At 39.5% G+C, this 18411-nt stretch overlaps 1 protein-coding gene across 4 annotated transcripts in view; it reads right to left on the bottom strand.

The window, feature by feature from the left end:
- LOC116984079 (RAB3A interacting protein) overlaps positions 1-18411 on the bottom strand; it is a 36934-nt gene that overhangs the window by 6499 nt on the left and 12024 nt on the right. The window contains exons 2-9 of one of the 4 annotated variants that reach the window (XM_033038159.1): positions 13323-13590; positions 9831-10086; positions 8570-8665; positions 5209-5286; positions 4758-4958; positions 3793-3921; positions 2847-2959; positions 42-141 (exon numbers count right to left, since the gene is read on the bottom strand). In XM_033038159.1, the coding sequence (XP_032894050.1) occupies positions 42-141; positions 2847-2959; positions 3793-3921; positions 4758-4958; positions 5209-5286; positions 8570-8665; positions 9831-10086; positions 13323-13567 (1218 nt within the window). In that variant the 5' untranslated portion in view covers positions 13568-13590. Of the gene's footprint in view, positions 1-41; positions 142-2846; positions 2960-3792; positions 3922-4757; positions 4959-5208; positions 5287-8569; positions 8666-9830; positions 10087-13322; positions 13591-18411 lie in introns of those variants that run through there. The other 3 variants (XM_033038160.1, XM_033038162.1, XM_033038161.1) reach the window with 3 other exon arrangements.

Genomic DNA, 18411 nt, shown 5'->3' with positions numbered 1-18411 from the left:
AAGAGCAATTATTTATATTTTTAAACGTGTAACATACATACCCTATATCTACAAAATGGTGAAACATAGTAGTAGCTACTGGAATCTCCCAACTTAATGCGGTGCTTACAAGTTTTAGTTTGACCACTCAGTGCACACTTCCTGAACAGAAATAGAAAACCGATTAGAGAAATGCACTTTTTAAAATTATATTCCTTTGTCAAATAAGCTTATCTGTAGTCATGAATGTTAGGAACAGGCACAATTGTGTCAAAATTCCAACAATAGATGAACTAAAATTTAAATATCATACCAAAACTGCCGACTTTCAAGGTAGCGCCAACATACACAAGCTTTAGGTCTGGGGTAGTCCAACTTAGAAACAGTCCACTTTCGCATGGTCCAAACAATACAATACAATACCATTTATTTGTCATTTGAACCTCACATGAGGTTCAAACGAAATTTGGTTTCTGCAGCCATACAAGAAAAGAACCAAGACACACTCAACACTGTGATGGAAGGCAAAGTCTTGTCTCTCCCCTGCTCTCCATTCCTCTCCCGAAGTCAAAGTCAAAGTCCCCGGCGGGCACTAGCAAGTCCCACGGCCACTTAAAGCCGCGCCGGGCGATGTAAGGCCCTGCTCCTGGTCTTGATGTTGGAGCCCCCGGCAGGCACTAGCAAGTCCGCAGCAATTTAAAGCCGCGTCGGGCGGTGTAAGGCCCCGCTCCAGGTCACTATGAACCCCGCAATTCGAGTGGGAGAAGTCGCCGTTGCCATGCCCCGCAAAGCGGTCTCCCAACTGGAAACTTTTGTTTAACTACCTGATTTTCTTCTGAAAAATCACCATCTTGAAGCATTTTATTATCACCATTAATGAATAACCATGCAACACATTATTTACCAGATATCAACTACCTTGTGTACAAAATTAGCAGATCAAGCTTTAGTGAGACTAACAGCACCCACTCTAAAAGATAAAATGGACAGCAACATCAATATACAGATACCAAACACAAATCTATTAGAAGTTAACTGAAATTCCTTACTCATCCACATGATACACAGTTGCAAAATCCAATTATGGCCTTAGTAATTAAATGAATACATTAGGATATTTGTTCACCAAATTAGCACCCAAGCAAGTGCAAGTTAGGGCTGATGCAATTTTCTTTTTGTGGTGTTGGTAAGTTCCTAAAAGCTCAATTTCATAGCTTAATCATAATTCTGCCAACAATCTCCAGCCTTGAAACAATAATTTAAGTGTAACACCTCATTCTCTCAGAAGACGGTGTTGAAGATACTTTAATTCTACTAAATATTTTTCATTTATATTTCCTCAATCTTTACTTCCTGCAACAATTTAAAGCTAAGAAATGGGCTTGGCCAACTTGTAGCCATAGATTTTATACAATGAGAAACAGCAACAAACACTTCCTCACTTTGTATAAGGCAGAATAAAAATCTTCTTGATTTAGACTTTAGAGATACAACGCCCACCAAGTCCACGCCAACCAGTAATCACCCCATACACTAACGCCATTTGACACAGTAGGAATTATTTTCAATTTTACCGATGCCAATTAACCTACAAACCTGTACATCTTTGGAGTGTGGGAGGAAACCGGAGCACCCATAGAAAACCCATGGCATCACAGGGAGAATATACAAACTCTGTACAGACAGCACCCGCAGTCGGGATCAAATCCGGGTCACTGGAGCGGTAAGGCAGCAACTCTACCACTGGGCCACTGATGCTAGCAGAGAAGGGGCTCAAGCCCTATAGATAGAAAATGGCTTCACATTATACCAACATTATTTTAGTTCTCTTCCACTATACAAATGAGGCGGCACCCGTAAAAATAATTAATGCTTAAAATTTGCTCATTCTGTGGCATGTGTATTTAATTGAACAGAATTACCTACACGTTCATGCATAGAAACTTAAAGAATACCACATAATTAAAACGGGAATATTTCCAAAAAATATCCAATTGGAAGAACGAGTAAAGCATGTGTACAAGTGTACCAATAGGGCTGATACTGGATGCCGAAAACAATTATACATATTTTTACATTTATTCTTGAGATGAGAATTCTGCTGTCAAAACAAATATTAATTGTTCAACTCTTGTTATCATGAAATAGCACTGACAGACTGCATTCTTGTACCATTGCAGTCTAGGCCCAAATGTTCTCCAACAAGGTCCTTGAGGGAATTCCTGAACATCAACCCGAAACAATGAAAGGATTGTGATGAAGGTTGAAGGATAGTCTTGAGGTCATAGAAACATAGAAAATAGGAGGCCATTCGGCCCTTGGAGCCAGCACCACCATTCATTGTGATCATGGCTGATCGCGCCTGCCTTCTCCCTATATCCCTTGATTCAACTAGCCCCTAGAACTCTATCTAACTCGATTAGATGCAGCTCCATATAATTCCCATCCTTACAAATCATTTGGACTCAAGGGAAAATGCTATGGCTTGTGTTAAACAGTCCTATTGCAAGAGGAAATGAAGACCATTTGTATTTATTGACCAGTTCAGTTAACTGCATCAGACACAATTCAGACTTTATTTCCTTGACATACTTTTCTGTTTTATTTTAAATTTTAAAAAGCTCCAATTAATTTATGAAATGACTTTTAAAGCATTGGCTTCTCCACTATTCATGCTACGATAGAAGACTGAAGCGGCACCATAAATATACTAATAGCTTCAGTATAAATAGAAAAACTTTATTTTTGCATTTTCCATCATAAATGTAAATACCGTTGTTCCTATAGAATTTGATACAGGAAATATACTCATGTTCAAATATTAGTGTATTACACACATTCATTATAATTAAAACTATTAAACTTACTTGGGTCCTCCACATTCCACTGCAGAAGCTTTCACAACAGGGAGAGGTTGAAAAACAACTGGTTCTATGCTTAGAGTATTCCCTTCCACAGCTTCAAGAATTGTGGAAGCTAGCTGGAGTATGGAAAAAATATTTAAAGATTGCTTAAAAATGTGTTCAGCCAACTTAACTGCGATTAATTACCATGTTTTTGCATCATATCTATATGGAATACATTGTAAACAAAACCACTTCAATGGATGGTTGCTGGATTGTATAACGATCTGCAACACCCTCTGAGAAGTCTGTGAACGATGAGTCATTTGAAAGCTCTAAGATTGAGATACACAGATTTCTGCTGGAGTATCAAGAGAAATGAGCACGGTACAGATCAGATACAAGTGTAGAATGTGCTCAAAATGATCAATGGCTCACACTTTTCCCACAAGGACAGTGGCCTAGAACAATGCATTATTAAAATTGTTTCATGAGCAGAATGCAGTTGACAATGTCAAGATGGAAATGTGTCATGCTGGAAATTCCGTAGGATGCTTTCAATCATACAAATCAAAAATATGTAATGGCTGGAAAGCACAGCATGTCTGGGCTCCATTGGTGGAGTCCAGTGATAAAGTGGATGGACAGATGTACCTCCATCTGTTACTCAGCTCATCCTGGACTACAATATTCAGGGATTTACTGAGCAGGGAGATGCTGAATGCCCACATGATATCAACCAAAGTTTCTGCTCTAACTTTTCCTTATTAACATAAGCAAACATGAAGTCAACTTTAAAGAACTAACTATTCAACCCAATTCATAGCATTCAATTGTACTTTTATTGTCACATGTATGGTGCAAACGCAGTGAAATTATTTTCTTACAGTCTAGTAGTGTATTTCCATACCCTGATTAGCAAGTATTACTAACATTGAGTCACTTCCAGTTATATGGTTGAGTTTCTTACCTCATTTTTTGAAAAGGTCAAACAAGGATATATATCTTCTTTATATATTCTGTCTAAAAAACAGCACGTTTTATCGATTGTTGGTTCTTCTTTCCATGCTTTAAATTCACCAAACAGAAGCAAATCAACCTTTTGCAAAGTTACAAAATAAGTTGTAAGTAAGGCCAAAGATAAACTAATCATATCTAACTTTGGAAATTTAAAACATAATTGCTGAAAGCGCCCGTATTTTAGCAAATTGCGTGATAATTTGAATTTACCATTAACTCTTAAATTTACTACCAATACTATTCCGGATTTTTTTTAAGGTTGTACAGAATGTATTTATTCTGACAGAATGACATGTTAACCAAAATAAATGAGTACACAAAATCGCTCCACTCTGCCAAACCAGAAAAGCACCTTTCACAACTGGCGTAGCAATACAAGTGACTTTACTTTTGTGAAGAATGTCAGCCTTGATTCTATGAATTGCACAAAGTCCATTCAGATGTGTTCCAGGATCAAGCTGTGGTCATGATTTTGCTATCTATACTAAGATCCAAGCTTTGAGGGAGATGTTAAGATATAGGTTTTCAATAATGACAATAAATGAGAACACGTCTCCACTATCAGGTGGCATCATTTGATAAAAATCAAACCCTAACCCTGACCACTGGTGTCTTAATGAAACAAAAAGCACTGCATAATTTTCAGTGTATTCTTTCTAATTGCAAAGCACCAGAAACTTCATTGTTCATTCCCCACAAGCAACTATGTAACCAGGTGAGGGAAGCTCTGTTCAGACACAGATGGATGATGCAGGACGATGGCACAGTCAATCATGTCACCAGAAATGAAGAGGAATGATGCCCAAAATGAAAAATAATATTGACCACAATTTGAGCACTGGTGTGTTTATCTAAGAACTACAAATGGATTCGATTATACACAATGTAACAGTGAAATTCCTTAATAAAACTTACTTCTTTGCAATCTCTTGCAATAGGTTGTATCACATTCATCTCTTGGCTGTTGCTTGCCATGGCACTTGTACTTTTATTTCGAGCATGTCCCTTTTTAAAATGAGGTTTTGCGTTCAATTGAAGCTCCTTCATGGGTGATGTTGGTGAAGAAGTCTGGACGAGTGTTTTCAATGCTGCTACTTCAGCTTGTAGCACATCAATCTTTTAAAGCAAAATAGTTTTGCCACATAATTAAAATTAGTAAGTTTAATTAGTTTACTTCAACAAAACACAAGGTTAAAAAATGCAGAGTAAAAACAATATGCTAATCTACATCTGAAAAACAAAGGTTTTGAAAAGAGATGTGGAATTACAGCATTGCTGAGATTTTCAAACTAAATGTTTTAAGGTGCACCCTATGAAAGTGGTTCTATGCAGAGTTTTTATTGGAAAAAAATGTTCTCGCATTTACCTTGCCATGAGCTTCTTTTAACTGTTTCTCAGCTGCCGCTTGTTTGACATTTGCTTCCCGTACCATTTTATGAGCTTCCTTGAAAGAAAGGAAAGAGTGATGATTTAAACTCATTAGTTTCGTAACTGGTGGACTTTCCATAGGTGATTGAGGCAAAGTTTAAAGGAGGTGTAGGGCAAGATTTTTTACAACACATTACCAGGTGGTGGTGCAGGCAGATGCGACAATGCCGTTTAAGAGGCAATCAGATAGGCACATGGATATATAAGGAATAGAGGGCTATGGATCATTTACAAGCAGCTAACGGTTGTCTTGGCATCATGCTCAGCACAAACATTGTGGGTCAAAGGACCTGTTCCTGTGCTGCTCCATGATGTTTTTGTGATTTGGAAACGAGGTGAAGAAAGTTAGTGAGAGAGAATGGAATACTTTCCATTTCAGAAAGCCAGGATCAGCATCAAACAGACCATGATTGGATGTAGAATATACTGTGCATTCATAAAACATTCAGACACCTATACTTTTTCCACATTTTGTTATGACACAGCCTTATTTTAAAATTGATTTAATTCTTTTTTTTTTTTAATCATCAATCGACACACAATACTCCAGAATGAAGCAGCAAAAACAGGTGTTTAGAAATTTTCGCTAAGTAATTAAAAATAAATAACTGAAATATCACATTTACATAAGTATTCAGACCTTTTGCTGTGACACTCAAAATTGAGCTTAGGTTCATCCTGTTTCCATTGATTATCTTTTAGATGTTTCTACAACTTGGAGTCCACCAGTGGTAAATTAAATTGATTGGACATGATTTGGAAAGGCACACACCTGTCTATATAAGGTCCCACAGTTGACAATGCAAGTCAGAACAAAAACCAAGCCACGAAGACAAAGGAATTGTCCATAGACCTCCGAGACAGGATTGTGTCGAGACACAGATCTGGGGAGGGTATAAAACAATTTCTGCAGCATTGCAGGTTTCGAAGAGCACAGTAGCCCCCGTCATTCTTAAATAGAAGAACTTTGGAACTACCAGGACTCTTCATAGAGCTGGCCGCCCAGCCAAACTGTGCAATCTGGGGAGAAGGGCCTTGGTGATCAGCCAGGATCACATAGAATTGGCCGAATGGCCTACTCCTGCACCTATTGTCTATTGGTCAGGGAGGTGACCAAGAACCCGATGGTCACTCTGACAGAGCTCCAGAGTCCCTCTGTGAAGATGGGAGAACCTTTCAGAAGGACAATTATATCTGCAGCACTCCATCAATCAGGCCTTTATGGTAGAGTTGCCAGATGGAAGCCATTCCTCAGTAAAAAGCACATGAGAGCCTGCTTGGAGTTTGCCAAAAGGCATGAGAAACAAGATTCTCTGGTCTGATGAAACCAAGATTGAACTCTTTGGCCTGAATGCCAAACGTCACGTCTGGAGGAAACCAGGCACCGCTCATCACCTGGCCAATACCATACCTACGGTGAAGTATGGTGGTGGTGATGTAAATGCCGTGGTGATGTTTTTCAGCGGCAGGAACTGAGAGACGAGTCAGGATCGAGGAGAAGATGAACGGAGCAAAGTACAGAGAGATCCTTGATGAAAACCTGCTCCAGAGCATTCTGGACCTCAGACTGGTGCGGAGGTTCACCTCCCAAGACAACGACCCTAAGCACACAGCCAAGACTACGCAGGAGTGGCTTTGTGACAAGTCTGTGAATGTCCTTGAGTGGCCCAGCCAGAGACCGGACTTGAACCCGATTGAACATCTTTGGAGGGACCAGAAAATAGCTGTGCATCGACGCTCCCTATCCAACCTGACAGAGCTTGAGAGGATCTGAAGAGGAGAACGGGAGAAATTACCCAAATACAGGTGTGCCAAGCTTGTAGCGTCATACCCAAGAAGACTTGAGGCTGTAATCGCTGCCTCAAAGTGCTGAGTAAAGGGTCTGAATACTTATGTAAATGTGATATTTCTTTTTAATTACTTTGCAAAAATTTCTAAACACCTGTTTTCGCTTTTTTATTATGGAGTATTGTCTGTAGATTGATGATTAAAAAAAAAGAATTTAATCAATTTTAGAATAAGGCTATAACGTAACAAAATGTGGAAAAGGTGAAGGGGTCTGAATACTTTCTGAATGCACTGTAGTTCCTTTGCAACAGTAATTAGTGGCAATTAATTCTACAGACTCACCACCCTCATCATCTTTCTAAAGGTACGTCCTTTTATCCCAAGGCTATAGTCTCTGGTCCTAGACTCTCCTATTAGTGAGAACATTCTCTCTGCGTTCCCTCTGTCCAGGATTTTCACTATTCAGTAAGTTTTAACAAGGTCTCCCCCCAATCCCCAAAACAAAATTTTGCACCTTTCATTTTTTTTAAAACAACATGTAGCAAAGGGTTATACAACGGAAAAACACTGAAGAGATTAATCGTTAAGTACACTTATTATTGCTGAAATGTGAATCTGTTTTGCAGCTGTGCACAGTAGTCTCAAATGACACTGTGTCTCCCCAATGTCAGCTTACATAACCAATCAGGTGCAAGTACTTCTCAAAAGGAGACCAGCTTGCCAGACATCAGAATCTCACACAAGAATGTAAAGAGTCGGAGATATAACAGAAAACTCTGATGTCCTTGCTGGGGAGGAAGTCAAATAATACTATTGATATTATAGAGATCTAGTTTAAAAACGTATTAGGGATAAAGTAACAGGGATACAGTTTATGTTTTAAACAAATAATAGGTAGATAGAAAAGTGCCACTCTGAGGAAATGTAGCATTTTGTGTATAATAGATAAAAACCACAGAGATAGATTCATCTATCTGGTGCAGATAAACGGAAGACCCAATGAAAAGGAGCGACACACACGAGCAACTATACATTTGTTGTAATCCACTAAATTAAGAGAAGATACAGACCATGAACTTTAAAATTAACTGCAGGAAAAAATTTAATTACCTCTGTCAGTTTATGATTCAGATAGGATAGGACATAGTAGGTTCATAATGGGCAAAACATAACTACACAAAAGGAATAAGAGAATAAATAACTTACTGAAAACAATAATAAATAATACAAATAGTAGGATCCATCTTGCAAAAGTCACCACAGTATTGTGTGGCTATGAGAAGAAAATGAAAAATGATCACAAACCTAAAGATGGCAGTTTCCCTGTCAATTCCAGAGCTTTTTGTTCCAGAAAACTGCCCTGACTCAAAAACAAATTTGTTCATATCAACTCTAGAAATGGAAAAACATCTGACAAACAACTTGGTCAGATCCTGCACAAAGATGGGGTTTTTAGAACAATAATCAAATTGAATTTAACATAATCAAATTCAAATCCAGCACATACAAACCTCAAATAAACTAGCTGTGAGCTCTTCAAGTTCTTGACCCAGTTGGTCTCTAACTTTGGATAAGCGCTCACATTCTTCATCTTTTAATTTCAGTTCCTGTTGCACAGAAATTATCCAAATTATTCAAATTAAGAATATAACAAGTGATTTTCCACAAAAAACTTTAAGGGTTTAAATGTTTGGCTAAGGGTTTTCAGTTAAACAGTTTCATACAGTATTCTCATTAAATATTACAGATGCAGGCTTACTGGCTGAGAAAGAGAGTTGCTTACCATTTTACTAAAAACGCAAGAGGGATAAATATACCTCCTCTATTTTATCAGCATATTTAAGGCGACTTATCCTGAAGTATATTTAAACAATGTTCAAGATAATTGTCTCTCATACTAGGCTTTTCATGCCTCTCCCTGGTGCCTTTAGGAGTTTGAAGTATGAATCCACTTTTAAATTGCATAACTTCAACATTTTGTAATCAGTAAAATTGTATGACGGTGTAATTATTTAAAATTTCATATTTCTCCTATTAGTGTCTCTTTTACAGACACTCTTTCCTTGACACCCCACTAGTACCCACGTTTGATATGCACCATCACCCCTTTCCTCATCTAATCTCTCTCGCTTGTCATTCCATCCCAAACCATCCCTTTTGCTGTTTGGTTTTGGTCACCAATATTTTCAATTTTTTGGCAAAAGAACCAATTGATTTTCTTCTCACCGATCTGGCACTGTGCTTTATTCGAGATTTCTAGCATCTGCTGTATCTGTTTTACAATAGCTCTGTCACAAAATATATAACTGAAATGTAAATGGATTAGATTTCCCATTTGTTCAGCCACACTACATTGTGCCAAAGCAAGAAATGATTATCAACAAAACGTGGTACAGCGGTAGAGTTGCGGCCTTAGGCATCAGAAACCGGAGTTCGATCCTGACTGCGGGTGCTATCTGTGTGGAATTTGTACGTTCTCCCTGTGACCACGTGGGTTTTCTCTGGGTGCTCCGGTATCTTCCCAAAGACGTGAAGTTTTGTTGGTTCATTGGCTTCTGTAAATTGCCCCTAGTGTACAGGATAGAACTAGTGTATGGATAATCGCTGGTCAGTATGGAATCAATGGGCTGAAGGGCCTGTTTCCGTACTGTATCTCTAAACTAAACTAAACAGTTCAATTTAAATTATTTGCTCTAAAGTGAAATATTGTAATCCTTAAACAGATTTTAAATAGACCATAATCCATACGTGCAACAATAGAAGACAAATTACCCTCTGAGCCTTAGCAAGTTCTTCTTTCAGTCTTTCATAGCCTTTCTCCCTCACTTCTTGTACAAATGGGCTTCTCAAATGAGATAGGCTGTCTGTACTTTGTTCAAAGACATCCTCGGCGCCTTCTTGAACATCAATTGCTAGTACACCTTGTAAAAATTCCACTTCTGCACGATGGTTGCCAACATCACTTGTCAGTTGTTTTGGTGAATTATGTACACTTCCAGAGGTAGCACACGGCATTGAAAATTTATTGCTGGAAACATGTGAAAGATGACAGCTATTTACAGTATCATATTAAATGATCTGCAAAACACCTATACTTTAAAGGAATAAATCAATAGATGCACACTCTTGCCCATAGGGGAATCAAGGACCAGAGGACATAGGTTCAAGGAGAATAGACAATAGGTGCAGGAGTAGGCCATTCGGCTCTTCGAGCCAGCACCGCCATTCAATGTGATCATGGCTGATCATCCCCAATCAGTACCTCGTTCCTGCTTTCTCCCCATATCCCCACATACTCCGCTATTTTTAAGAGCCCCATCTAGCTCTCTCTTGAAAGCATCCAGAGAACATGCCTCCACTGCCCTCTGAGGCAGAGAATTCCACAGACTCACCATTCTCTGTGAGAAAAAGTGCTTCCTCGTCTCCGTTCTAAATGGCTTACTCCTTATTCTTAAACTGTGGCCCCTGGTTCTGGACTCTCCCAACATTGGGAACAAGTTTCCTGCCTCTAGCATGTCCAAGCCCTTAACAATCTTATATGTTTCAATGAGATGCCCTCTCATCCTTCTAAACTCCAGAGTGTACAAGCCCAGCTGCTCCATTCTCTCAGCATATGACAGACCCGCCATCCCGGGAATTAACCATGTAAACCTACGCTGCACTCCCTCAATAGCAAGACTGTCCTTCCTCAAATTAGGGGACCAAAACTGCACACAATACTCCAGGTGTGGTCTCACTAGGGCTCTGTACAACTGCAGAAGGACCTCTTTGCTCCTATATTCGATTCCTCTTGTTATAAAGGCCAACATGCCATTTGCTTTCTTCACTGCCTGCTGTACCTGCATGCTTACTTTCATAGACTGATGTACAAGGACCCCCAGATCCTGTTGTACTTCCCCTTTTCCTAACTTGACGCCATTTAGATAGTAATCCTGTTTTTGCTACCAAAGTGGATAACCTCACATTTATCCGCATTAAACTTCATCTGCCATGCATCTGCCCACTCCTCCAACCTGTCCAAGTCACCCTGCATTCTCATAGCATCCTCCTCACAGTTCACACTGCCACCCAGCTTTGTATGATCTGCAAATTTGCTAATGTTACTTTGAATCCCTTCATCCAAATCATTGATGTATATTGTAAATAGCTGCAGTCCCAGCACCGAGCCTTGCGGTACCCCACTAGTTACTGCCTGCCATTCTGAAAGGGACCTGTTAATCCCTACTTTTTGTTTCCTGTCTGCCAACCACTTCTCTATCCATGTCAGCACTCTACCCCCAATACCCCCATTTGCCCTAATTTTGCCCACTAATCTCCTATGTGGGACATTATCAAATGCTTTCTGAAAGTCCAGGTACACTACATCCACTGGCTCTCCCATGTCCATTTTCCTAGAGTCATCTTCAAAAAATTCCAGAAGATTTGTCAAGCATGATTTCCCCTTCGTAAATCCATGCTGACTCGGAGTGATCCTGTTACTGCTATCCAAATGTTCGGCTATCTCATCTTTTACAATTGACTCCAGCATCTTCCCCACAGCCGATGTCAGGCTAACTGGTCTATAATTCACTGTCTCTCTCCTGCCTTTCTTAAAAAGTGGGATAACATTAGCTACCCTCCAATCCACAGGAACTGATCTTGAGTCTATAGAACATTGGGAAATTATCACCAATGCATCCACAATTTCCAGAGCCACTTCCTTAAGTACCCTGGGATGCAGACCATCAGGCATTGGGGATTTATCAGCCTTCAGTCCCATCAGTCTATCCAACACCATTTCCTGCCCAATGTGGATTTCCTTCAGTTCCTCTGTCACCCCAGATCCTCTGGCCACTACCATATCAGGAAGATTGTTTGTGTCCTCCTTTGTGAAGACAGATCCAAAGTACCTGTTCAACTCATCAGAAGGGGAAAAGATTTAATAGGAATCGGAAAGGTAACTTTTTCACACAAAGGGTGGTGGGGGTATGGAACAAGCTTTGCATCTTAAGTTAGGAAAAACAAATATAATCAAAGCAAATATCTTGTAGGTTAAAACCATCATGGGATGCATGTGCACGTTATATTTAAGATTAAAGATTACTGCAATGATCGATTTCTCCGTCATATCTATTAATTATTCAGTATACATTATTGCTACCAAACTTCCTTCTTCCACTGAAGGCACTGTTATTTACACAATATCCATCCAAACAAATGTGCCCTCATTTATGCATCACGTGGCTGTCTCTTTGTCAAAAAAATAAAATTGTAAAGATATCTTGTAAGAGATTTTCAGTAGTGGTTTATGTCAATAACCTGGAGAGGAAAATCTGCTCATTTTTGCTCCCTGGCTTGTAATGCAGATAACAGTCGTAGTGACCACTATGAAACTCGATATGGACCACCTACTTCATTTCCACTTTAATTTAAGATCACTTATTAGAGCTTTCTAAATGCTATTCAATTATGATAAAAGCTTCATACAATGCTCAATGTTAATGCAAGTTTGAGGAAGATACAGAGGGGCTTATCCTCCATGGAAAGGATAAGCAAATTACAAGGAAATGGAAAATAGAAGAGAAAAATATAAAGACATCCATAATGATAGAAAAAGTATTTTTTAAATAGTGAGAGACTGTAAAATGCAAGAGCTCAGAGCACAGACACCCATGTACATTATAATCAATTTAAAAAAATTACCATGCAGAGATTGCAGACAATTAGAAAGCCTTATGAAAGCTTTCACTTTATGAGGATTGAGTATGTATAAAAGATGCATTACCATAAATATGTGGGGTCTTGGCAGTTAGACCTGGAATGTAGGTTCTGGTCTCCCTTCTTAAGGGAGGATATACTTGTGCAGAGAGAGTGCAAAAAAAGTTTCACTAGATTGATATCTGGGATTAGTGAGGCGAGGGGAGGGGAAAGCTCAAATAAATGGTTGTACAAGGAAATGACCTCATAGATCTACTGTGGACAGGAATGCTAGGGCTAAATGGCCCACTTGTAGTTTTATTTCTTGTTATTTTTGAGTCAGTAGTGCAAAGATATTATAATTTGCAGGCGATAACTTGCATTAAAACTAAATAACTGTCCAGGATAGAAACTGAAAAGAAAGGCCATGCTCCAAAATTGCAAATAAAACATTTAAAATTTCAAAGCTGTTACATTTAATCCATCTAAACATAATTTATACATCGAGCATGTATAATTATTCTACTGATTAAAAATAGTTTAGGAGTGTAGCTAAAGCTAGCAATTAAACACAGCAGATAAATGTACCTGACATTTCTCGACTCTCCACTGCTGAGGTTCTGAGAGGAAGGATAAATCGGCTGGGTAGGAAGGTCTGCAGTAATCAGCGTACAGGGCTGAACGGGGCTTGAGCTCACCAATGAATGAGGATGATAAAGAATTCCTGAGGCAGCAGCTTCATTAGTCTCTGATTGAGACAGTTCTGTATGGTCAGGAGAAGCAGGCGATGCTAAATTCACTTCATGGAAGCCTTCAAGAGTGTTGCTGGCCATAGCAGTAGGCTCATTATATAAAGCTGTGTGTATTTAAAAAGGAAAATATGAACATTTTTTAAAATGCCCGCAGAATCCAGTTAATCTCAGTTTGGTCTAATTTGTACAAACAAGAGTTTACTTGCCAAATCAGGAAAACAAATTCTAAATAAGTTGTAAGTGATCCAAGCAAAAATAGCATAATAACAGAGCTTGGTAGACAAAAATTCTGGAGAAACTCTGATCAGTCTGAAGAAGGGTCTTGACCCGAAACGTCACCTATTCCTTCACTCCATAGTTGCTGCCTCACCTGCTGCGTTTCTCCAGCAATTTTGTCTACCTTCGATTTTTCCAGCAACTGCAGTTCTTTCTAATAACAGAGCTTAATGACTTGGACACTATATTTAACCTTCAGATTGGTATATGACAATCTTATTGTTGTCATTACTAGTATTTAGATCAGCTTTTCTAAATTTGCCAGCAGATCTTACCCGCACAAGACAGAAATTAAATTTGATGCACTGGTGGTTTGTGTGCATGTTGCCCTGATAGAGAAGACCATGGGCAAATTAACAATGTTGGCAATGTAGACCGTTCAGCAACTGAACTACACAAAGATATTTATGAAGTTTCTCACCCTACCTCCACCCCCACCACCTCCACATAGTATTATTACATCCTAATAGATAGGAGCACCTAATTTTGCAAATTCATTTTGGAAAAAGCACAATTAACAACTTTTATTTATAAATGTTGCTTTAAATTTCTTACTTTTGGTTTATGTTTATTGTTATAATTTGTAGAGGTACAGTTTTGCATGATAATCAAACAAATCAGATATACTATAAATACAATTCAAACTCAAGTACAATAGATAGAGCAAAACAGAAGATTGAGAGTGCACAACATAGGTCTGAGCATTGCACTTAATAAATAAGTGAAATACAATTAAATTAAAAACAAGCATCAGGGGGAAAAAAATAAATCACATTCATGAATTTAGAAACAGCTTCCGCTGGTTTTAGAAAGTCATATCAAATAGAAACAGGCTTTCTGGCCAAGTCCACACCAACCATTATCTACCAATTTGCATTAAACCGACAGAAACCTCATTTATTCATTCTCTCCATATTCTAATCAACTCCTCCAGATTCTATCACTCACCAATAACCCAAGGGCAATTTATATTGGCCATTTAGCCAACCAATCTGCATGTTTTTGGGATCAGGGAGGAAACCAAAACAACGGGAATTTTGTTACACACAGAGTTTCAGAGATCTTTAAACCTGGTTAAAAAAAAATTTTAATCAAAAAAATGGCTTTATAATACCTCCATATCTAAATAATAGACCTTCAAATTTAGCTCATGTTCTGAGATACATTAGAAAGTATCTTTTTAAACACCTGTTCATTGTAAACGGGGTACTAGTGGTTAAAATTAAAACAACCAACATTCAGCCTCTGAAACTGCAATAATATTTAATTCATATAATTGCAGCCGAATAAACCAGGTAGGAAGAAGTAGTGCAAGATAATTAGATAGGCTTGTCATCGTTAACACAGGTTTGCTGCTTGCAAACATCAATCTCACACATAGTCTGCAATGAGAACAGAATGGGTTTCCACTTTATAAAGGCTTGTATATAAATATGAACAGAAACATTATCAGCACATTTTCTGCTTCTCCAGTAGTTTGTTCCGCAAACAATATTTTCCAAAAATGGGGATGCTGTTTCCTGGTCACTGCATTTCACTATGAGGAATTTAATACATTATTTTTAAATAAAAGATTTAATTGAACCAAGAGCAAATAACATCGATGTCTGCAATCATAACAAAACAAAAATCACCGGTGCAATTTAGCGACCCTTGCTTTACTACATTAAACATCTTACTGGAATTCCAGGTCCATGTTTACCATTTTCAAGAGTAAAAGCTGCAAGTATACAAACAAACTTGCTTATTGAACAGTAGCAAAAATAGGGATTAGTCACTGCTCTGATTAATGGATTATCCTCAACTATAAATAGTTATGGTAGCTACTGAGCAAGGCCTGTATTCTGCAATTATCCAACACTTGTTTTACTGAAAGACAATATGGCCACTCTAAAATTCCAATTTATTTTTTAGTTAAAGTAGCTTTAAGACTAAAATATTTTTCAGTTACACATGAAAATGCAAGCCGTCTCAATTTTGCGTAAATGCTATTAACAATAACTTCCCTCCGTCATTTTGTTTTGCTCTTTATTGTGAAAGCCAATGAGATACAAACACATCATGGAATTTTGAGATACACAAGAGATTTACAGCATATAACAGCTATAATGCAAATGACAGATGACACACTAAATTCCTCAAAATTAACGCAAGAGAAATAGGGTACAAAACAAACTATGCATATTTGGCAACAAATTGTTAAAATTAGTTCAACTATTACAAACATTTTAGTTAGTTTTAATTAATTTGTATTTAATACCACCTCTGCAGTAATTGATTAAATGAGCTGGACAGCAAGAAGATGAACATTGCTCCTTCAGGTGGAATATTACTAAGAGCTAGAATTAGACAGGCACTAAATCATAATATTTCTGTCCAAAGACAACATTCCCAACATCCTACTTAATATGTATAGGGGACAGAAACCTGGTTTAGTTAAGAGCGCTCCAGCTCCAAATCATACTTTAAAATATCAATGCACAATCTAGCTTGGCACCAAAATGTTGTATCAGTTCAAATGTGTCATTAAACAGAGGCCTTTTGGTCCCCACAAATAAAAGTCAGAGTTCAAAATTAGCAGGGGGGTTTACTGCAATATATTGCAATCAACAATCCTTGCACAGTGACACCAAAGAGAGCTACGCTATCATTTATCCTATTACAGTTCAAGGGATTGTCAAGTACACAAAATGATTCTTCTGTTCGACCTGTGCAATGGGCACAAAACCTAAATGCCTCCTCCTGAATGCGGTGCTTCAAAGTACACCATAAAGGCTTTACACATACCTGGTTAACCTATAAAAGAGCAAAGTTGCATTTGGTTAGCAGACTTGGAGAATTGTGTGTAGTTCTGGTTGCCGTATTACAGGATGAACGTGGAGGGTGTGGAGAGGATATAGAAGAGGTTCATTAGGATTTTGTCTGGATTAATTATCTGTAGAGATTAGACACACTTGGATTGGTTTCTCTGAAACGTCAGAAGCCAAGTGGTGACCTAATGAAAGTATATAAAGTATATATGCTGGAGGGCATAGGTTAAAGATGAAAGGGGGAAAGTTTAAAAGATTCATGCGGTATGTATTTTTCTAAATAAACACAGAGTGGTAGGTGCCCAGGCCATGCTGCCAGGATAAATGGAAGAAACAAGACACTATAGCAATGTTTAAGAGGCAATAGGTGAGTTCGGTATTCTGAAAAACGCAAAGAATCATGGGATTTGTCAAAGATCACTCGCGATAAACACCAGTGGCAACCGTGCCGCAGTATGCACACAGACCCGCGACCCATCCGCAGCCAGGATCGAACCCGGGCATCCGGCACCGCCGAACCGTCACTGGTCCCTGTTCTTCCCCCCCCCCCCCCCCCCCCCGAGCGCCCAATCCCCCATCCTGGGGCGACCCCGGCCCAACGCGTGCGCGGAGAAGAAGCGCCAATTCCAGCCCAACTCCGCCGGGGCAACCGGCAGCCCTGGACAGACGGGACACCGGCCCGCCGCAGCAGCAGCCCAGGCCCACAGCCAGTGCAGTGAAGCGTCAACTCCAGCTCAACTCTACCTGTCCCACCGTGTTAACCGACAGCCCTGGACTGATGGGACACCGGCCCGGAGCAGTGGAGTTAGTAGTGCTTCTGTATACGCCGGCTGCAAGCCCGTGCCGCCACTGCAACGGGTCGGCGCCCGGCCAGTCCAGGGCGCCAGTCAACCCGGCGGGACAGCCAGACGCGAGCTGAAGCCAGCATTTTCAATCCGCGCCGGCTGCAAGCCTGGGCCGCCACCGCAATGGACAAGCGTCCCGCCAGCCCAGGGCCACCCTAGACATCCCCGGGCAGGGACGGGACACCCGGGAGGGGACGGGGACGGCCCAGCTGCAACTCAACAGCGCTTGCATCGTCGGAGACCCGGGCCCAATCCCAACCACGAATGAAACGCATGTCTGCACCCACGCAGCAGCACAGCCGCCGAGAATGTTTATCGCGAGTGACCCATGACCTGGACACGCGCAGTCGGAATACCGAACTCGCTTATTGGGCAGGTACATGAATAGACTGGGCAGATGCAATGAGATTAGTTTAGCATCATGGTCAGCACAGAGATCATGGCCTGTTTTTGTGCTGCACTGTTCTATGTCCTATGTTCTAAGATCGTGGCTGATCTTCCATCTCAGCAGCACTTTCCTGCAGTAACCATATCCCTCAATTCAAAAATCTTGTGATCTCTGAGACAGCAAATCCTGCTATCAGCTTTTGTCAGGCATCAATTCAATACGATCACTGGCATCCAATAACATGAAAATATCTGAGCAGCTGCAATAAAGAATACGCAGAAAGAAAACGGAGAACAAAATATGAAAGTTGCAGTTAAACATTACATAATTAAGATTTATATAATATTCTAAAATTTGAGGAAATTATCATATCTAAAATTAGTTTTAACGGAAAGAGATTTGGTCGAATAGGAGTTAAATGCTTACAAGGTCATGAACCTAATTTAAATAAATACAAAGCATAATTTTAGCAAGGTATTTTACAGTGCGACTTATTTATTAATCCAATAAGTTCTTGTCAGTGTGAGTGATCACACATGCTTTCATTGGAGAAGCTGCACACACTACAGCTTATGAAGGCTACATTGACAATGTTTACACATTGGA

Source organism: Amblyraja radiata, chromosome 19 (assembly GCF_010909765.2).
Source record: "Amblyraja radiata isolate CabotCenter1 chromosome 19, sAmbRad1.1.pri, whole genome shotgun sequence".
Lineage (NCBI taxonomy): Eukaryota > Metazoa > Chordata > Chondrichthyes > Rajiformes > Rajidae > Amblyraja > Amblyraja radiata.
Note: the sequence above shows the minus strand (reverse complement) of the source record. Positions and strands in the feature narration are given on the sequence as shown.